This window comes from Salvelinus sp. IW2-2015, linkage group LG22, assembly GCF_002910315.2.
Source record: "Salvelinus sp. IW2-2015 linkage group LG22, ASM291031v2, whole genome shotgun sequence".
NCBI lineage: Eukaryota > Metazoa > Chordata > Actinopteri > Salmoniformes > Salmonidae > Salvelinus > Salvelinus sp. IW2-2015.
This window is the reverse complement of record NC_036862.1, coordinates 7,681,056-7,704,264: the sequence shown is the minus strand read 5'-3', so window position 1 is coordinate 7,704,264 and position 23,209 is coordinate 7,681,056. Positions and strand designations below refer to the sequence as shown.

Below are 23,209 nucleotides of genomic sequence, written 5' to 3'. Positions count from 1 at the left end.
TGAGGGGTTAGGGTTAGTGTACAAAACATTATGAACACCTGCTCTTTCCATGACGTGGACTAAGTCCACGTGAAAGCTACGATCCCTTACTGAATACACTTCAATGTGTGTAGATGAAGGGTAGGAGACAGGTGTATTAAAGAAGGATTTTTAAGCTTTGAGACCATTGAGACATGGATTGTGTATGTGTGCCTTTCTGAGGGTAAATGGGCGAAACAAAAGATTTAAGTGCCTTTGAACGGGGTATGGTAGTAGGTGCCAGATGCACCGGTTTGTGTCAAGAACTGCAACACTGCTGAGTTTTTCTTGTCAACAGTTTCCTGTGTGTATCAAGAATGGTCCACTACCCAAAGGACATCCAGCCAGCTTGACACAACTGTGGGCCAGCATCCCTGTGGAATGCTTTCGACACCTTACTAATTGAGGCTGTTCTCAATATTGGAAAGGTGTTCCTAATGTTTTGTACACTCAGTGTATATAATGCTGTGTCTCTCTCTCTCTCTCACCCACAGGTCAATGGACATCCTCCACAAGGGACCCAGTTGTTTCCTTTAGTCCCCAGTTCCGACACCCAGATGCTGCTTAGGTAGTCACCATTACCCCCTGCTCAGCGGCTCCCTGACCACATGTAGCTTCCCATGTCTGCCCTTCTCTGCTAGGCCAACACAGCCCACACAGTCTTCATGAGGATCACGACCCTGCCAGACCATACCAGATAGAGGTATGTATATCAGTGCAGTGTACCTCGATACATCTCGTATTGAACAGCACTGGCAATCTTGAGATGTTACACAGTGTGCGTAACGGACAGACTTTCTTTTGAATATTGTAATGAGGCAGCAGTGGCTTGATGGTGGACAGCTGTCTTGGTCTTGATTTCAATGGCGTGAAGAGGCATGAAGGGGGAACGTTGACATATCCAAGACAAGATACAGCTCACTCACACTGCCAATCTGCTGGCCATCTGGCCCATCAATAGGGATGATTTAAGTCACAATCGAAATCCACGGACCTAACCCTAAACCACCAGTTGGTTTTTCGGGATCTAATTTCCTAAGAACTGATTTGATAGAATTTAAAGAAAGCCTTTCCCATTCCTGTTCATCTGAGGTTTAAGGGCTGATATTTACTTTTCACAACCGGTTGCCATGGCAGCACCTGCTACACCTTCCCTCTGGGGGAAGAGCTGTCCTTAGTGTCCTTAGAGCTGTCCTTAGTGTTTAGAGGCTACGACACTGACCTTTGACCTTAAACCTCTATCAAGTACACCTGCTGTAGTCTGTCCCCTGAGACAGCTGCCCCTGTCTGGCCTGGGGTCAAAAGTCACCCTAACACAAAGTGACAGGCATTTTAACAGGAAGTAAAACCTACCACAACACCATCACAACACCATACATAAGTAAAATCTGCTAGTCCATTAGCACAAACTAAACTACTACTTGTAACGTTGGAAAGAATACTGAGGCTGTGCCTATGTGCAGCCAGGGATTTATTTTGTGCCAGCCCATGCAGTCTTAATTCATTCAGACACTTTCAATGTTGCTTTAAAAGCCAGAAACKTTGACGCTCACCCTACATTTAGKGGTGAATCGATCACTGAACTYGCTGTAACAAWGAAGAGAAATGGGGATAATGCATGAAGAAAACACAGTATGCAGTCTGAGTGAGTCATTTTGTAATTTGCCTGGATAGGTCTTGCAGAATTTCTCAGCTATTCTGAGACCTTGACATTTCTGTAAAAACAAGTAACGGACCTCAAAGTGCCCTTTTTGTATTTGCATGTTGTTACGGTTTTTAATTTAAGGAAAACACTGCGGTAGAAATGCCAACAGGTCATTTGGGGGCAGGTGGTGGTGTTAAATGTGCATAAATTGATATTTATGCTTCTTTGAGTTAATGGAGAAAAACAGAGAAGAAAAACAGATTCCCTTGGAATGATTTGAATATTGATTTTGATATTGACATTACAGAAGGGTGGCTGGTTGGGTGGCTGGGTGGTGTTTAGGACGGATGTATGGGTGGGTGGGTGCATAGGTGAATTGGTGGAATGGTGGATTGATTGATGTGTAGTAGGTAGGGCAGGTGATGGAGATCAGAGAGAGTAGGATAGCAGGATCCCATATGGAAAAGGTATAGAAGAATTTAACAAGATTCCTATATGTTCTACCTGGAACTTGTAAGTAATACATGTGGCAGCAAGTACACTTAAAAGATTCTTGTAATATCTGACTTATACGGGTGGTTAAAATGTAGACATAACAAAAATGTTGCATGTATTATATAAAAACAACATACATGAGACATTAAGCTAAGCCTTCTAAGGTCTCACATACATGTGTCATACACACGTCAAAGCACTTGCATACCACTGTCTGACATCATTGAAGCATGTGATGTGACAAAAAAAAGAATCAACGTCCTCAGCGAGGAGGAGCAGAAGGAGGAAAGGGGAAAGCAGAAGGAGGAGAGGAGCAGGAGAGGAGCAGGAGGACGAAAGGGGAAAGCAGAAGGAGGAGAGGAGGAGAATGGGAGGACAGGAGGAGGAGAGGGGAGGAGGAGCAGGGGGAGAAGAGGAGAGTTGGGGGAGGAGGGGAGAGGTGGACGGGAGGATGAGAGGAGGAGGAGAAGCAGGAGGAGGAAAGAGGAATGCAGAAGGATGGGGATGAGAGGAGAAAGAGGACGACAGAAGGAGGAGGAATTACTTTGATTGCAGCATTGAATCTATTTAGTTATTAAGTAGAGATTTCACAAAAGCCATTCTCATGATAGCACGTTGGTAGTAGTCAGTGACAAATATCAAACCTAAGTAGGGATGGGCTTGGTTAAAACCCTGYTTGGGAGACCAAWMGCATAGTTGTAAATAAATCAACTGTCCAGTAGGAGGTGCTGCCTAACGTTAACCATGGAAATTCCAAACATGAAAATGTACATACAGTGGTTGCTCCTTTAAAAGTTGCGTCATACTGCYGCACACCTTGCGGGCTGCTGCAGCATTCTGTAGCATGTTATCTAATTGTCAGSCATTTTTTCTGTTAATGCAAGTTAGTGCTAGTTTGACCACCAGAGGGCATCTTRGAGAGGCATTTGATAGTCTTCCATATTGACATTACCGGAGAATGTAATACCTTTTTTGTAATAACATAGTATATGGGATTTATTTTAAGAAATTTGCCTTAATTAATTTGATTAATATTGTGGTATTTCTATTCCGAGAAAAACAAAACCCTCATGGTTTCCATTAGGATGGAATAGAAAACATGGCGCTGTACAACGTGACGGTCAGGAGTAGGCTACAGCATAAGAGGATTGGAGGATTCTCTAAATTGTTTGCCTTCATTAGACATATTTTTTTCCAATATTTCTGTAAATCAGTTATATTTATTCCCATAGTAATTCGTTATGGATCCATAACTAAATCAACATCTGCATTTTGAAAGAGTCTTTTTATCATTATTTTATTAACGAAAGCATGAAGATGCTGATGAAGAAATATGGTACTGTACAGTAAATGCTTTTATATTTGGATAATAAAGTATTTAAAGCATTTTGAAGATATAAGCCACCTGCATTTGTTTATTAGGCTACTGTGCAGTCTGACACACAAACATAGCCTACAATACATACTGTAGTAAACATGGGAAAGTGCCTAATTCCTTACATAAGGGAGAGCAAGCATGTCTGTACTACAGAATTCTGGCACGCGGGAGACCGGGGTTCAATTCCCCGACGGAGAGGAAGGGGTAGGCTGTCCTTGTAAATAAGAATTTATTCTTAACTGATTCCATATGTGTTTTTTCAGAGTTGCGATGTCTTCACTATTATTATACAATGTAGAAAATAGTAAAAAAATAAAGAAAAATTTTGGAATGAGTAGGTGTGTCCAAACTTTTGACTGGTACTTGCTTAATTAATTTGATTAATATTATGGTGTTTCTATTCCAAGAAAAACGATAAACCCTCTGGGTTTCCGTTAGCATGGAACGGTAAATATGGCGCTGTACAACGTGACGGTCGGCAGTACAGTACTGGGCTATTTAGCTTAATAATTCCTGTGTCGTGCGTGCAGGGCACGCGGGAGACCGGGGTTCAATTCCCTGATYGGGAGGAAGAAGTAGGCTGTCCTTGTAAAAAATAATTTGTTCTTAACTGACTTGCCTAGTTAAATMCAATATGGAGTGCCTGGGCTCATAAATTCAGAGCGTTGTCAGTTTGTAAATTCAGATKGTTTTGCTCTCGGAGCGTARACTGGACGTTTGGGCCGAGGAGTAGGGTCGATTTGAGTGTTCTGGCCTTACAACGCCAGTCAAGCACCCAAGTTAACATTGGCTAGCTTGCTAYCTACTTCCAGACACAAATGAGACCCCTCTGACCATTGRACTCGCCCTAGCAGAGCTGGTTAGGCAGTTTTRGTGTTWACCAYAGYGTTGGTGACTGTAACTGTGCTGCTGGAAACAATTTAATTACGCTTTTTTGCCGACGTTTACTGACACCGGCCATATTCAACGGGTGTTGAGCGCTCGTAAATTKATTATTCTGCGCTCTGGTACACTCAGACGAGAGTGCTCTGAAATCGGAGTACTGTAGATCGCCAGAGCGAATTTAAGAAAAKACRCGAATGTCCACTGAGAACGCACAATGACTACACCCCAAGAACACAGTGGCCTCTATCATTCTTAACTGTAAGAAGTTTGAAACCACCAAGACTTTCTAGAGCGGGCCACCTGGCTAAAYGGAGGTGACCGAGGGAGSGGAGGTGACCAAGAACCCTATGGTCACTCTGACAGAGCTCTAGAGTTCCTCTGTGGAGATGGGAGAACCTTCCAGAAGGACAACCATCTTTGCAGCACTCCACCAATCTAAGCCTTTATGGTAGAGTGGCCAGAGAGAAGCCACTCCTCAGTAAAAGGCACATGACAGCCCACTTGGAGTTTGCCAAAAGGCAAAAACACTCTCAGACCATGAGAAACAAGATTCTCTGGTCTGATGAATCCAAGATTGAACTCTTTGGCCTGAATGCCAAGCGTCACATCTGGAGGAAACCTGGCACCATCCCTACGGTGAAACATYTTGGTGRRAGCATCATGCCGTGGGGATGTTTTTCAGCGGTAGGGACTGGGAGACTAGTCAYGATCGAGGGAAAGATGAACGTAGCAAAGTACAGAGAGATCCATGATGAAAACCTGCTCCAGAGCGCTCAGGACCTTTCAACAGGACAACGACCCTAAGCACACAGCCAAGACCTTCGCAGGAGTGGCTTTGGGACAAGTCTCTGAATATCCTTGAGTGGCAAAGACAGAACCCGGACTTGAACCCGAACGAACATCTCTGGCGAGACCTGAAAATAGCTGTGCAGCAATCCCTATCCAACCTGACAGAGCTTGAGAGGATCTGCAGAGAAGAKTGGGAGAAACTCCCCAAATACAGGTGTTCCAAGCTTGTAGAGTCATACCCAAGAACACTCGAGGCTGTAATTGCTGCCGAAGGTTTTTCAACAACGCACTGAGTAAAGGGTCTGAAAACTTATGTAAATGAAATATTTCTGATTGATTGAGAGGACATTAGTATTATTTTTTTTTATTCGAATAAGGCTGTAACCTAACAAAATGTGGAAAAAGTCTCGGGGTCTTTCCGAAGGCATTGTAAGTCAACACATATACAGATACACCACTGATATATAAGGCAACACATTCTTACCAGATTATTATTAGATTACTAATTAGATGTTTTACAAATCATCTTCTTCTGCCATATACAATTCTTATTTGATTTGTATGATTCTTTTTCATATGGGATCTTATGTTGGAGATTATGATGGATGGATATGGGAGTTGAGGCAAAGGTGATAGAGGATGAGAGATATGAAGCAATGTACTGTAGATGAGGGACATGTATAGATGGGTTCAGTGGGGCAGTGGGAGGAGGGTCTTGGAGACATGGATGAGTCTAGGCAGATATACCCAGAGAGGGAGTGTGCCTTCTACAAGGGTAATTCACTGGGAGTTGCTGTGAAATGGACCAAGTCTGCTGAAGCTGACAGATTATTCAAACATTTTCCCGGGGAGTTGTGACAGAAGAGAGTGGTTCTGAAATCAGACTCAATCCATAATGTACTGGGTCCCATCACCGACTGCAGAGTTTTCCCTTGGGCACCCATGCAGCACAACTATAATCAAAGAAAACAGGAAAAAAAACGAAGGATATTTGCTACTGRGGGACAGGGGAGAATTCATGCGTTCTCTATGCATTTTGTAGGTTTAGAAATACTAGTCAAATAGCATCGATTTACATACGGTAGAGCCTTGGACTCCCTGATTTCTGCTAGATTTGCATAGGAAAGTTTGATGAAGCATACTCAAGTGGATTTTATAATGCTCTGAGGCTGAAGGACTAGATGTTTTTCACATGACGGAGGGATAGGAAGTCGGCAAACCGACAGAGAAATGCCTACTTTTTAGTCCAGCGTCACATGGATAAAATTCCCAGTTGTTCAGCCGCAGAGCAATTTGAAATGTTTGCTTGATTCCCATGTACGGTAGTTGTAATACCTCAATGGTTTAGAGCATGGTTCTGGCAACAGCAGCGTTGTGTGTTTGATTCCCACATGGCCTAAATACTGTATATTACATACAGTTTGTCTTAGTCTTGACAACTTTGAAGTGTCTGCTAAATGACCATATTTTTGGGATAGCATAGCATCATAGGCTATACACCATATGCCATATACCACCATATTCACTGTTATTTTTTGATCCTCACTTTATGCAAGCTACAGTATTGTATCTGAGAGAACCATACAGTAATGCAGGGCTGTGGCAGTGCAGATAAAGACTTCAAAGACTTGTGTCTTTAAAGGAACTGTGAGATTTGAGGAAGGATCTGACCATTCAAAACCATTGAATATGTCTCACTATCTTTCATCCAAAGGAATAACAGTACTAGTGTAARAGATGAAACAGCACACGGATTTCAAATATAAACCTATTCAGCAGTCTGAAACTGTGTGCCAGTTACGCAAAAATCCGTATGATTGTAATATGCAAATGTAACCATGTCTGATTCAATGTAAAACTAAAACAAAAACAATATTACATATATTTCACAATTCTACTATTTTCCTCTAGTTCGTCAGCTACGTATGATGCCGATGCTGGCACATTGCGATGGAGTTGATAACCGCAACGTAATTCGCCCAAGAGGGGATAAATGAACGGAATATTCAAACGAAATAAAGCAGCATATATCTTTTAAACAGTTTATCTTATCTCTTCAAATAGAGGAGCCCTAGAGGGACAGCTGCATGCAGTGATCATGAATGGAGCTCAGTTAGTACTGCTGACTACCAAGTAGGGCCCCCGCCTCGCCTCTTCCAGCCAAAAGGGTCTTTCAAAGGGAACCCGGCTTCCCAGTGTCACCACGTAAAGTCCACAGCCAACAGAATATTTTCTTGATGCTTTGATTTCACATTCATTTAAGGCTTGCTGTGATGACTCTGCAGGAAATATACACACCCATAAATTATGATCAGTTATGTTAGGTTACGGTTGTAGTCTGCGTTGCGGTTGTAGGATGCTTTAGAGGTGTTGTGAGAGACTCATTCAATCGCAGTGCTATGCYTTAGAGGCTGTAGCCCCATTAGACGCACTGAATTGCCTGTGTGGCTTAGATCTTGGTAGTGATCCCGGCCAGTGTGGGATGTGTGGCGAGGGGTCCGTCGTCTTTGATGTATAATGCTGATTTTAGGGATTCACAGCAAAATATTTGATCTCTAAGGCTCCAGTCAAAGCTTGTTCTTTGATGGCTTACTGGGTTTATGGTACAGTACGTTTACTAAACCCAGAGGATGTTTGCCTTGCAATAATCAAGTAATGTTGTAATAATGTCTAACTTAACCGCTGGAACACGCTGAAAATGGCTCCAAAATGCCCTCTAGGAAAGTCTTCACAGTATCTAGCATCAAACAACACCCAGTTAATGTGCAGTCGGTGCCTTATTCCTTTTATTTGACGAGCACAGATTATTTATTTGACGAGCACAAAACAGCTCTGTTTTCCCATTCATACTGCATAATTGATGTCACACAGCAAAGTTCATGATTTAAAGGGATACTTTGGGATTTTAGCAGTGAGGCCCTTCATCTACTAGCATTAGCACAATTACTGGAAGTCTATGGATATCTACTAGCATACTGTAAATGTACTATATAGAATAGATTGGTATGTTGCCCCTCTGTGTTTGTGTGTCTCATGATATAACTCAGTAGCTGAGGCAGTGTGTCAAATGATTGATTCTCTGCGGTCTCCCTCCTTCTGAGCACCGCCGCAGTCCGTCTCAATCCTCGCAGACCCAAGCACAAACAACACAAGTCTCCAAATGTACAATATACTGGCTTTTGAAACCCAATCTCCTTCTCCTAGACCCCTAGTCTGCCTGTTCATCTGCGGTTGCTATGAGACAAACACCTTGGAGCATGCCTTGAGGGTCACCCTGACCAATAATAGAGATGCATGGCTCAGCGTCTTGCTGAAGCACTTTGTTTTCTCTCGTTCCTGTCCATCCCTTTATCTGAGGAAGAGAGTGGTGGTGCGTAATGGGGTGTGTAAGACAGGCCTTTGGTCCAAGGCACTAATGGATAAGCTCCAGACCAGAGCCGCCTTCTGAACAAACGCACAAACCAGAATCGTCTATTTATCCCAAAACAATTTAGAGAATATCAGCGTCATACCGTCAAGTAGGAAAAAAACCCTGCTGTGATATTTAACTCATTGCTTGCCACAGAAGACAATAACATGAGCGCACATCAGTCAAAACGTGTCAGCCAGACACGCAGGATGTGGTTGCCACGTTGATAAATGAACGTTTCATGCGACATGATTAATATCACGCAGCGATACGATTGTCATAGCAATTAAGTTATTGGCAAGTTGAGACGACAAACATCTGCATGTGCCAGATCTTCTCAGTCAGTTTATGTGATAGGCCCTTCTGAGAAGGAGAAAGAATCACGCTGATGTATTCCTGTATCAGTCCTCTTCGTAAGGTTATTGGTGTACTACTGTACTACGCTCTACCAGGCTCCTTTCATCTTGCCTGATGTTTCACATTATACTGTAGAAACTTGGTAATTTATGTGACTAAAAACGAATGAAGCTCATGTTTTAACTACTTGGTATTTACACACGCCTGTAGCCTGTCTTGTACTATCAAGACCAGAATACATTAGTGCTCTTGTACAACTCTTCAGCATTYAAGTGAAAACATACTGACAGTAAGCAGAAGCCCGATTCCCTGAATAACTGAAGGACAAGCGATCCCATGTTCTGTTTATCTTAGAGTGGAGGAAACAGCAGCCATCAAGTGTCGCCCAGGCGGTCTTTACTCCATGCGTAGTGAACCGCCCTGGGTCTTGCTCCTATTCTCTTCTCCCTCAGCCCAATCCCTTAGATGGTGGGGCAGCAGGTCTCATTGACTGGGCCCTCCCTGGGCCCCCGGGGCATTGCAGGCCGTTCCACTCCACAGCCGACAGCCTAATCCGTCTCCATTGTGGGGAGGCATAGGAGTCAGAGAATTCTGTCTGAGCAGAGCAGAGTGGACACTCATCCTGTAAATAAGCTCTGGGATGTCGACTGTTTCCAGTCTCCACACCAAGATTCCCCAGAGAGCTGACGGCTAGCTGCTTGCCATTTCAAGCCCTCTACCTTGGAGAGTTCTAGCCCATATACTGTAACGATGTTTCCCGCTACAGCTGACAGGGCTGTGGTTTTAGTAAACATGATATGAGAGGAGCTGGAGATCAGGCCCTCATTCTATGGGCAGTTTTTTTACCTTTAGATGATGGCAGATGGTGTTGTCTTACAACAARTTAGCCTGAGTGAGATGGGGAGAGTGAGAGAGTGTGATTGTGAGAGAGAAATTTAACAGCATCCATGTTATTTTGTCATTTACCTTKATTTCCTCTTATCAAGTTGAATGTGGCCTGACCGCCATTCATTCAACAACYGAGCAGCATGTTCCTTGTTAGTCTTTATTTTTATGTACTGTATTTCTTTGTTCCTTCCCAGCGAAACGGCAATTTACAGTTGCTAATAGCTGTTGGCATGTCTTTAAAAGGACCGTTTTTTTCTGTTGTCTGGCAGTACAGTTAATTCCTTTTTAATTATGAGAGCCAGCAGATAAGTGTTTTTCAGAGCATCCATCATGCTGGCCTTTTTCATCCGTTACGGTATGTACGGTATGGTGGCCTATATGTCTCACACAGTGATTTGACCTTGAGAGTAACCGCACCAGTGCATACTGCACCTCTATTCACAAGATCAAATGCGTTGTAAGAACAAAACAACAACCAAAAAAGGCTTCCAACGTGGCTTCCGTGGCTTTACGTTCGTTTGGTATTCATCATAGCGTTAGCCCCATAATCCAAGGTACAGCTGTGAAATGGCTTGGTGAAATGAGATGCATARGGGCAGCTGCTCTGTTTCTGTTGACGCTGCATGGCTGATGGCCACTTCGTCGCACGAGAGAAGCCATACAATAGCCTCATACATCTCCATTCCAATTCCATTCCCTGGTTTTATTAAATTCACAGCACAGACAGGAAACAAAAAGGCCTATTTAATGGCAAATCCCATGCAGATCCTGGTGTATTAAGTTGTAAAGCTGATAACTGTAACCGCAGAAATGCTATCAATACAGATAGTGCGTGTGTGTTTAAGGTACTTCGGCATGAACAAGGAATTACCACGATAAAAATACTAAAGTACCGTTTCATGGATATGCCCTCATATGAGAGAGAGAGGAGATGTATATACTGTGTATATATATCTCGGCCATAGTCTGTTCATAGCACTTCAAATCTGTCCCGCTACCGCAGATATTTTTCTATTTGTAATAGGACTACCAATCTTTATTTTAAAGAAAAAACAGTATCTGCCATACCTGGAAGCAGGGTAGATATGAGACACTGTGTGTTTCTGTGTTTGCATGTGTGTGTTTTTTTTAGAGAGGATATGAAAAAAAATGTGTTCGTAAGTGTGTGGGTGGATGACTGCGTGCTTTTGCTACAATTGTATATGTATTGCCAGTTGGCGTCTTCTATAKGGATACATTTCTGTTTTCACTCATATTGTAGATGTATGCAGCTATTTAAAAGACTGGCTTTTAGAGAATCCACAGAAGGTAGACCCACTGTGATAAACCCCTTATTAAACTGTGCAGCCAACTAACTTTGTCCGGGGATTGCATGTTGAGTTAAATGATTTGCTAAGCTATAATTACACAAACCTACACAAACCTTCTCTCTTCATTGGGCGTATTAGCACGACATGTGTATAATTCCCTAACATCTTAAAGAAGTTCCTATGCAGAGGAAAATAAGATACAAGCTGTTAAGAAAATTGGCTCTCTTGAAACATCACCTCAACCTTATGCCTCAGTCTGTGCTAAACATTTAATTCAAGGTATTGCACTTTCAGTCTGTGCTAAACATTTAATTCAAGGTATTGCACTTTCAGTCTGTGCTAAACATTTAATTCAAGGTATTGCACATTCATTGAAATGCATGCACATACATTTACTGGCTTTAATTATCTGAATGTACTTCGAACACTGCTTTTTTGCATCCTGATCATGGCTGATAGAGATATTTAATCTCAGTTTAACCACTGTGATAGCTAAACGCATAGATATACATCTTGATTCACCTAGTGAATTCCCCACCTAGCGTCTCACGTCCTGACATGTTCTGACCAGTGCCTCTCTCCTTTGCCTTGCAGTTTCCCAGAAAGCCGGAGGGAGGATGGACCGGCTGATCTTCTCCTTGTTGATGCTGGCCGTCTCCACCAGGGGGCAGCTGTGCCCCAAGCGCTGCATGTGCCAGAACCTGTCCCCCTCGCTGGCCATCCTCTGCGCTAAGACYGGCCTACTCTTCGTGCCCACCGTCATRGACCGGCGCACCGTGGAGCTGCGGCTCACTGAGAACTATATCACAGCCATAAGGAGGCGGGACTTTGCCAACATGACTAGTTTGATCCATCTGACGRTGTCCCGCAACACCATAAGCCAGATCATGCCTTACACCTTCGAGGACCTAAAGCGGCTGCGGGCGCTGCACCTGGACAGCAACCGYCTGAGTGTGATCAGGGATGACCACTTTCGGGGGCTCACCAACCTTAGGCACCTGATCTTGGCCAACAACCAGCTGCACAATATCTCTCCCCACGCCTTTGATGACTTCACAGGAACCCTGGAAGACCTGGACCTGTCCTACAACAACCTGGTGGACATCCCCTGGGAGACSATAGGTCGTCTAACCAATGTCAACACCCTTAACATGGACCATAACCTTATAGAGCACGTGCCCCAAGGGATCTTCACCAACCTGCATAAGCTGGCGCGTCTGGACATGACGTCCAATAAGCTTAAGAAGATCCCACCGGATCCACTTTTTCTGCGCATCCCTGTCTACGCGAAAGCCAAAGGATCTCCTCAGTCGTCATTGGTGATGAGTTTTGGTGGAAACCCGCTCCACTGTAACTGTGAGCTGCTGTGGCTGAGGAGGCTGACCAGAGAAGACGATCTGGAGACCTGCGCCTCTCCTCCAGACCTCACAGCCAAGTACTTCTGGACCATCCCCGAGGAGGAGTTCATCTGTGAGCCTCCGGTCATGACCAGGAAGTCTGCCAAGACCTTCACCATGGAGGGCCAGCCTACCAGTCTGAAGTGCAAGGCCAATGGAGACCCGGACCCAGAGATTCACTGGATTTCCCCCGAGGGCCGTCTGATCTCCAACACGTCACGGACTGTCACCTTCAGCAACGGGAGCCTGGACATCAACATCACCTCCCTGAAGGACTCTGGAACCTTCACCTGCATTGCCTCCAACGCAGCGGGGGAGTCCACGGGCCAGGTGGAGTTGGTGGTCAACCTCCTCCCCCACCTGGCCAACAGCACCAACCGGCTACGGGAGCCCGACCCTGGTCCGTCAGACATCCTCACCTCGGCCAAGTCCACCTCAACCACGGGCAARGACACACGGAGGAACCAGGAGGGAAGGGTGCTGATGGCGGAGCTGACAGCTAGCTCAGTGCTGATCAAATGGCCATATCAGAACCACGTTCCTGGGATCAGGATGTACCAGGTCCAGTACAACAGTTCCCTGGATGACACGCTCATCTACAGGTGAGGAGGGATAGGGATCTAAACAGGGGTGATGGGGAAATGAAGAGGGGAAATAGCTTCAGTCTCTTGGTTAGAATGAGTTAATAACTTTGAACAGTTTTTTTTTTTTGTATTAATGACCTACTCAAGGTTTTATGATTAAATACCATTTTGACTCACAGATGTACAATTACAAAATGTCTATCAGTAGCAATCATAAGAACACCAGAAACATTTCATCTTGTACAAATGTATGTCATTATAATGAGATGATAATTAGGTGGTAATTACCCATCATTATTTGCAAGAGATAAACAAGGACACTTTTTCATTTGCTTTGAGAAAATGTTTCCTCTCTTCTCTTGTTCCAAGGTAATACTTTTTTGTTTTGATGCTTCCGTCATTGCAGACGCCAGGTCCAACATCAATTTATATCAATTTGTAGAGTTTGTATCGCTCTGATGGATGCTGATGGATCGTTCTGTTCCCGCTCATTAATTATTTTGGTCCTCAAAAAGTATTGGTTTTCATTCAAGTCTCCTCACGTCTTCTTACGGGGGCTGGCCCAGYGCTGTATGCAGGCAACTTTTTATTTTTCTTCTCTAATCAATGACAGCAGTCACCAAGGGAGAAAATTGATTTAGGATCTCATTTAGGGCGTCCACGCCGAGATTCTGGTGGCAACTCTCAGTGACCAAAGATAGGCAGGTCTGTCCCACTGTAGAAAATGCACAGCCACAGTGAGAGAAAGGGAGAACTTTTCAATATTTGTTTCAAGGGAAACGTATTCCCCAAGCGGTGTCTGTTACCACGGGGAGTTGGAGGGATGATTTTGAATGCTGAACACGTAGAGGAGCGTTGTGCACAGAGAGGCACAGTTTGGATTGTGGATAGTTTTAGAGCAGGTACACAGTTTATAGACTGATGCTTCTGTGCTCTGATGCACTCTGTCTCAGCAGATAGTGTGGGGAGCCTAAACGAATGAACACGGCAGCTAATTAACTGAGTGGACAGGAGAGATGTTAATGTAGGTGAATTTATCTAGTACTAAGGACTTAAACCTGGCTCCCTGATTATTGTTCCTCATTGACTAGTTGACTGATTTGTTTATTTGGTGTGGGCAAGCAGTGAGCACACACACACATTGCACGCTCGCTCGCGCGCACACACACACACACACACACACACACACACACACACACACACACACACACACACACACAGTTATGTAAACCTAGCATATTACAGTATGTATCTTGCACTTGTCTACACACCCACTGAAGGGTATGAGCACATAGTACACTCAAAGGCATTCAATACACTAATACAAACACACACCCACACAAACAAAGCAAGTACAGTACAGTACATTTCTTAAACAACTCATCATAAAAAAAAACATATTTCTTTGTTTTAGATGAATCAGAGGTTTTGTTCGACTCTAGGGCAGCAAAGCTTGCTTAAATTCAGCCTCTGTCTTCCATATTGATTTGGAAGAAGAGAAGAATGTGCATAAGGGACATGTTTCGGAGGCGAAGAGCTCAAGCTAGCAACAACACCCCGAAGCTGTAATTTATAGACATTTTTCAAAAGCTGTGCAGAGCAATGGCGTAACAGCCACTGCCAGCTCCCAGTACACAACACGCCGCAGCCCAAAAATTATTACGAGCGAATCAGTATAATGCCCACAGGAACTGGGTCGACCAAACGAATGGTCCAGCCTGCCAGCTCGCTACGCATTAGGGCTATGGAAATGTCTGCCGGTACCCTTCTGCTGATTTGTCCCTTTGCAAATTAGCTGCTATGTTCACTTTGCTCTGTTCCAGCTCCTACTCAAAATGTGTCCTTGATCATTTTAGCCATTTCTGTAAAAAAAAATAATGAAAAAACATGTCATTTTGGCCCAATAGGGCTTGATAGTCCTTCCCTTCATGTCCGTGGATCTGAAATGACTTGACAAATGCATTTGATACAGTGTAAATCAATGCCCTCTTTTTCACATCAACAGTCAGAAAAAAAATGGACTATTAAAAGGAAGCCATCTGACAGTATTGGGACATGGCCCCTACCATTCCTCTGATGTAGGAAGTGATTAATAGTTTATATCAGAAGCACCCGGGGCCCGGCTGTGAGGACCATTGAGTTCCACTGTATATTTGCTGGCACAGTCACTTGGGCGGTACCCATCGATGGCATTGCTAGTGCATCCATGCGGGGTGTCACCAGGAAACAATGGGACCCAGCTGGACTTATGCAGTAGTCACACATCCTCAACTCCCCTTAACACCTCTGATTTACAGGACTATTTGCCGCACTGACACCACCGAGCTCCTCTCACTCCCTCTCTGGGGTGGGGCCCCGGTGAATAGAGGCCCCACCACAATAGAATAGCACCGTCGTACACACGCACACTCCTTTCATGCTCTGCTTTTTAAATCACCTCTGCATGAGGTTCTGTTAGGCATGGGCGGAAGAGCACTGTAGGGGGAGACGGGAAGAAGTGAAGAGAGAAAGAATGAGGGAACCYAGATTTTAGTCGCTGTGATATCATGATTATCAGCCAAACTATATTACTAAGGGATGGAAGTTTGTTCAGTCATTTTAAATCGAGGAGCAGGCTCAGAATGTGTAAGTGCTTCTACTACTTCTTCTACAGCTATAGTGTTCACAGTTGAATAGACTGCTAATCCACTTGCGAGCAAGTGGACTCATGTGAGAGGGAGGGAGGAAGGAAGACATTTACTGTTTGCTCACTTATACCATTGGTTATTTTAATACTTTGTGATGACCAATGAGCTCACCGATCTACTCGCTTGACAGACTTGGGTCTGTTTATACTTGAGTGATTATTAGTATACATACAACATTCATCACCTATTTATTTGGAGCCTTTGTTGGCTCTCTGAGCTGGCATGTTTTTTTTGGGAGAGACAAAGCCATCCCGTTGGGCWCACACTGGTTCAACCATCGTTGCGTCCACGTCATTTCGATGAAATGACGTGGAACCAACATGGAAGAGATGTTGAATTGACGTCTTTGCCCAGCGGGATCATTGGTATGCAACAATTTGCCCACTTGAAGTGTACCTGCGATATCTCTCAGACAGTCCTTATAAGGACTATATATAGTCAGAACAAATGAAAACACTGAACATTAGGGATTCTTCTAAACAAAGGCTTGGCAAAGTATGATGCGTGGAGCAAAACGGAGCATTGCGTAAGTGAATTCCCCAAATGATGGTTTTGACAAGACTCGTTTGTCATCAAGCTCATCCTATTTTCAAACGTGACGGGTCATTTCATTTTGGTGTTGTACTTGAAGGCCCCCGGCAAAGAGGGCACAATGACATGTTCACAGCATTGCCTTGTGAGAAATCAAAATAGAATCAAACAGGAGAGCATTACATTGCTGTACACCGCTTCTCCTGAGCAATGGGTATACCATCAACGTAGTTGTCTCACTGTGCATGATGGTGCAGCATATCGCCTGTACAGAGATGGCTAGATAGACAAAAGGCTAAATATGTAGGTTTTCCAGTCCACATAGTATGTAAGATCAGATCTCGCATGGAGATGTCGAATAGGGATCCAAGAAAGACAATGTCGTTGCCTATTTCAACAAAGAATGGCAACATAATGTTTTGTTATCAGATGCCCACAACTGTAACATAAACGGTAAGACAAACGCGCCTTGTATAAATCGACCGTCGAAGACTGAGTCAAAACACAAACATCTATTTAAAAGTAAATTAAATCTCTATTATTAATCTCTAAAATTGTTGGTTTTAAGGCRTGCCAACGCAAATGAAACCAGGCGTTGAGTGGAGAAGGTTGGTGTGGGACAGATGGTTATCCCAACCTGTTCTTCCTRGTCTACCTGCCCACTTCAACGCTTTCTTCAAGGTTATACGCCGGGACGGCATTTAAGTCATGTACAGGAAAAAGAAGGTGGGGATTCTGATAGGCTGCCATCACGTGTGATATCTCATTCACATGCATACAGAGTGCTGAAGCTTTCAACTGGTGTTTGTGATATCACACATAATATGCTCAGCTGCACATTACCATGTGCACTACACTTAAACTCAGGGACACAGGCGTACAAGTGTGCAGACTCTCTCTCTCTCTCACACTCACTCACTCATACACACACACACACACACACACACACACACACACACACACACACACACACACACACACACACACACACACACACACACACTGCTCTACTAACTACCATGCAACGTCTGACTCTAAATCTCTAAGCTTAGCCTTTTTCTTTTAAGTGTTCCTTCTTCTTCGTTGCTCCCATTTTCTATGACTGGCCTCTTAGAATCCGGTGATGTTCCCCTTTTTCCWGGTTTATCCATCTTAGTGGATTCTCCTCACGTATGTCTCTGTTGGAAAGGGCAGCAAGGGGCCGATTGGCTTTATCCCCTACCAGAAGCACCAGACATGAACCCATCTGGTTGTCTCATCTCCGCCCCCCCCAAAAATCTCAGCTCCCTAAATGTATACATGCATGCTACTCCGGCTGCATATCAATCAAATCAACTTACTTACTTGACTATCATTATGCTGGAAAATAAATAATAGACACCTCTCTGAAAGTATATGATAACAAGTTAGACGACTAGACTGCTGAGGATCAAGTGTTTAAAATCAACATGAAATGAGCTGGAAATATGGACRGATTCCTTTGAATTCTGATGTGGGTGATAGAGGATATTTTCAATTTGAAGCCAGAACTTTATCTCATGTGATATGAACTGAGCCAAGACGAAGCATGAAGACGAGGAAGTACAGTATGTCATTAGGCTCCAAGTAGTAGTACTGGAAGCTGCAATCCATCAGAGGTGATTGGCAGATGGTTAATGTGTGAACCGGGATATAGCATGGAGAAGAGAATAGCCTAGATAGATAGTCTTCCCCTCCAAGCTAGTGACTCCCCCATCGTGAATGATTGATGGGATGAGAGGACTTCTCCTTGCTGGAAGGCTGCAGGGTATGTACTATGTGGTCGGATGACCCATAACACTAAAATCACACACTGGTATTCCTGTTTCAGCTCTGGTATGATCCAATTTTATCCTGAACTTAAGTTTATAGAAGGAATGTTGTCATTCTTAGGGTTGCAAAGGGAGGATYTATTTATGGAAACATTTGAGGTTTACCAGTAAACTACCAGCATTTTTGTATCTTTCAAAGATTTTATGTAATATATCACAAGYCATCTAGCGGGCCTTTTTGGGTACGTAAGATTATTACYGGTGTCTGTATTTATCTCTGGACATCTGTGCATTCTTATCGCATGTAAAATATGTAAAATCATGAWWTWWTTTTTTTAAATAAACGCTCTAAAATATTATCCTAAATATAAACCATGAACTTTGTGAATGCCGTCGGGGTTTAATATGAGGGTCTCAGCATGAAATATCCTTTATATTATTKTTTTTTACAACCTTTTATTTATTTTACTATGTCAATATGTATTTGTTGCCAATGTTTTGGCATCAAATTGGTGGCAGTTTGTCAATAGTTGGACGAGTTGCAGAGGGAATTAAAAATAYTGCCATTGTTGATTAGATGCTTTTTTAAAACCCTCCCGTTGTGTATGTTTCATGTTAATTAATGCTGTGTTCCCGGTCTAAATTGACCTCCCCATTTATAGCTGATTTATAAATCCATAAGAGTATATATATTATCACCTAATGTTGTGTTAGATCTTTTTATCGACTTAAGTTCTTGTGAACATTACAAGTTTTGAACTTCTATTTGCTATTTATGGCCTGTAGGCCTCATTGACCTGAGGTCATACAAAACGTTTTTGAGTAAGAAAAGCATAATGTATGGAATATTTTGACTATAACAAATACTCAGATGAAACTGTCAGTTTCCTGGCCTCTCTCTTCCTCACCGGTGTCATGATCAAAGATATGATCGTGAGCCTCATACAGTATATCGTTTGGTCATTGTGCTGCCACAGAATGAATTGTGAGCAAGGCCTCAAAATAGCTTTATAAACCAGGGCTGTGAGAAAAGTTCTATATATTATTGAAACAATGTTGCGATTGTTTGTGAGAATGCCAACAGGTGTGGTTCCCGTGGGGGAAATATTCTATTGGGGAAGGTTGCCATGGACGCCAAGAAGGGGAGTGAGGTGTGTGTGTGTGTGTATGTATGTGTGTGTGCTCAAACACACATGCATGTGGTGGTCTGGGAGAGGAAGTGTCCATCTGGTTAATGGGCATGTGCCTGAACTCAATTTTATACACTAATTGTAGTCTCACCCATTKATTTCTAATGACCGGTGATTTTTGACCAGGAACACCACAGGTGTACAAAAGTTAAATAAAACACCCAAAATGTAATGAAAATCATCCAAATGTATTTTATGTGTTCAGATGCTCTGTGTGGACAAAGTCATGGAACCMTATGGCAATCAGATTAAATTAACTACATTTTTCAGAGCGCGAACTTGAAAATCGGTCCAATTTGACCGGAACACAACAGGAGGGTTAAATTAATTAGGCTATTTCCTTTTGAACCATATGGTCTATCTACTAGAAACTCATGGACAATTATGGACACAAAGTTATAGAACTATAAATTACCAAACTTACAATAGATTGCCAAAATTACCGAAGATATCGGGTAACTTTGGTAAATTTCTGGTAGCTTTGTAACCCTAGTCATGGTAAGTTTTATCGGTCAATGGGAGAAAGCAGTGSGTTTCTCCCTAACTCTTCTACTGAGCCTGAGTCCTGCCAGTTGTTAGTTCACTTACGGGTAATGCCTTCCTTATTTACTTTGTTTGTAATTCTCTACTAATATGTGTGTACACACATGTGGCATTACGCACTTAGCTAATCATTAGGCCATTGTCCTCTAATTCAATGATTCACTTAGTATTAACTAATTGGATTACACCCCCTAACATCAACTGGGCATTCACACAAGTACCAAATACCTGCTTCAATGACTGCCAATTATACTCAACCCATGAAAAATAATTCATGTTATCAAGCGCTACAGTTCAAAAGAGTCACTTCGCTCTAGCTAGTTACATGGGCGTGAGTGAGGCCCTTTTGTAATGCACAGTTACCGCAGTACTTTTTCCATTCTCTCCTCCTCTGGTCCAAATCTAGCTGTGCTCAGCGGAAGGCCCTGTCACCTCCCCAGACCCATACTGATGTGCTGGTCCTTGGCATCTTGCTCAGAGTTTTCATCATCCTCCCCAAGCCCCAGACCATTTTTTTATTATGGGTGTTGACACGGGCCCCCCCCCCCCCTCTCCTCCATCCCCGAGAGTGTTTAGATTAATTTAGCAGACAGACATGCAACAGCCGTAGCGATAACGAGGGAGGGAGGGAGGCGCTGGCCCAGTTAGTGATTTTAATCACCGGCAACAGGTCACTCTTTTTTTATAAAGGAGTGAAGGCAGCAGAATGTGACAGAGATGCTGCTGAGTTACCTATTGATGGATAACGGAGGCGACTACGTCATTGAATGAGGAGGAGGGATCGAGTTGATGCACCGGAAATGATGGGCAAAGGCCATACGTTTGTCATTACCGTGTTGTAATACGAACACTGTTCCGTGTCTTCATGAACAGTCCATCATCTGAACGCAAATATCAAATTCACACACACACGTGCACAAACGCACGCATGCACACACACACACACACACACACCACACACACACACACACACACGCGCACACGCACACGCACACACACACGCACAGTCACATGCTCTTTCTTTCTCATGAGCACACACACACACACACACACACTCAGTCACATGCTTTCTCGCTCTCTTTCTTGCTCAAACTAAGCATTACATTAATTTGGTTAGCAGGAATGTTATAAGAAGCATTAGTAAAGTATGCTCCTGCTCTTTTAAGTGCAAATCCATCACAGAAACAGTTTGATTGAAATACTAATTTCTTTGGAAGCACTCAAGCCTGCACTGTGAAGTAAAACAAACAAAAATAACTTTTTAACTGACTTTGTCCACTTGTCTTCTCCCAAAACATGTCTCACAATGATTTTAGGAAGTTTTCCAAGCAGATTTAATTCCTGAAATACTCAATTATAGGAAGGCAATGTAAGCCAATGCCCGCTGATAGTAGATCAATTCCCATAGGCTCTTGGAGTGTTTCCGGGTGCTTCTTCTCAAAGCCTGTCGCTAAGCCCCTTAGTGATTGTGGATAACTGGGATTTCTCTGAAAGGCATTAAGGTGTTCTGACCCCCCCCCTCTTTCTTCAACTCAGAGCCACTTCAAATAATCGGGCAGATTTGAGGAAGCGTGGCAAGTGCCATATTTATCCCCCATTTATCAAATCTATCGATCCGCAACACGTCCACAGAGAGACGTATGCTGTCATTGTGTTCTATGTGTCCGAGCGGCTCCTACTGTAGGTTTGCGTTTCATTGCGGGTTGAATCTGCCGTTTTACAGTTATGTCTCAACGTATTGTATGTTTGGAAACAATGAGAGAGAAATGGTCTCCATCTTGGTGCTCTGGTAAAATGTATGGGCAGTTTGAGATGGCTGGAAGGATTTAGTTTCAGGAAACTAGGTTCTGTCTGGTGAACATGCAAATCATAAGACTCTGAGTGGTGGCAGGAGTGTGTACCATAGGTTGAGGGCAGCCTAGCAGGGAGTCTCTCTGCCATGTGTTAACTGATGGGCCACTTATATAGCCTAAGCCAGATGGCCATCAGTGTAAGTGGGCTGAACTAGCCCTGTCTGCCACCTGAGGACCCGACAGAGGGAAGCAGGTGGCCTGGACAATTGTGTGTGTCTGGGTGGTGTGTTTTCCTGTGAGAGTGTGTGTGGCACACAAAAAAGACTTCTGTGACTCTCTCTCCACACACACACACACCACACACACACACACACACACACACACACACACACACACACACACACACACACACACACACACACACACACACACACACACACACACACACACACACACACACATCAAAGATTGGGGAAGAGTAGAACTGTATTAACTGCCAGAACTACTAGACCCAGTGTGACTAGGTGCTGCAAAACCAGGTCCTGACGTCAACCAAGGGTGGTCACATGGCCACTGTCATGTTTCAGTCAGATGTTTCTGTGGCTTCTTGCCCCCTAGTGGTCAGATTGTCCTTCCTATAATTGACTCATGTCATGTGACAAGGTTAGAGCCTTTTAGAGGGAGTGTGATGACACGATGGCATAATGGTCAATTCAGAGGTTTGTCACTTGACTACATACCTCGTCTCCTGTATGCAATCCAAGTTATCTTACCTTTTAGGTCTTCTTGCTCTCCTGAGAATCGAGGCTCTTGAAATGGAGTTGGTCGGCAGTGGTGAGCGCTTTTGGAGGAAGAATTGGGCCGACCTGCGGTCACAGTCGTAGTGGAGGCTTCTAACTTTGCCCTGAGAATCCTACAGAGATTATTTTGGAACGGTTGGAGTGAGATTTTTGGAAGAGTGCTTTCCTGCTTTTAAGCCGACCTATATGTTGTGTCAAGCTGGGTAAAGGACAAACTGGGAATGGTTTACATCTGTGAAAGTGTCGGGGAATGGAATAATTTTGAATTTTTTTTGTTGAGTATCTACCGCTTAGAGGAAGCGGGCGCTTTGAGTCACGCTGCGGGCGCTTTGAGTCACGCTGCGGGCGCTTTGAGTCACGCTGCTCGGGGCTCAACCTGTGGCATGTTTTGCTCTCCAGGGCAAAGCACCGCTCAAAGAAGTGATCCGTGGGCTAGCGTTGAGGTGGATCAAATTAAATGGATTATTCCTAGTGTTTGTGAGCCCGCCGTTTGGTGAGACGTAGACCCAATGGCAAGAAGGCATAGTCAGAGGGTTGGGATGGAGAAACTACTGTGTGCCAACTGTGGGGGAGAACAAAATGTGCAATCCGCACTCCAACCTGTGAAAGGCAGCAATACGCAACACGGCGTTTATTCTGCCAGAAAGCCAAAGGAAGAAGAAGAAGAACACAAGGTTAGAGGTCATTCAAGTACAAGATGGTGCAAGAATATGCACATTA

General features: G+C 43.7%; 1 protein-coding gene across 2 annotated transcripts in view; it reads left to right on the top strand.

The window, feature by feature from the left end:
- Positions 1–513: 513 nt before the first annotated feature.
- Positions 514–23,209, top strand: part of LOC111949919 (leucine-rich repeat and fibronectin type III domain-containing protein 1-like protein) — a 57,648-nt gene continuing 34,952 nt past the window's right edge. For both annotated transcript variants that reach the window (XM_023967268.1, XM_023967267.1), the window contains exons 1-2: positions 514–721; positions 11,769–13,173. In XM_023967268.1, the coding sequence (XP_023823036.1) occupies positions 11,792–13,173 (1,382 nt within the window). In that variant the 5' untranslated portion in view covers positions 514–721; positions 11,769–11,791. The remainder of the gene's footprint in view (positions 722–11,768; positions 13,174–23,209) is intronic.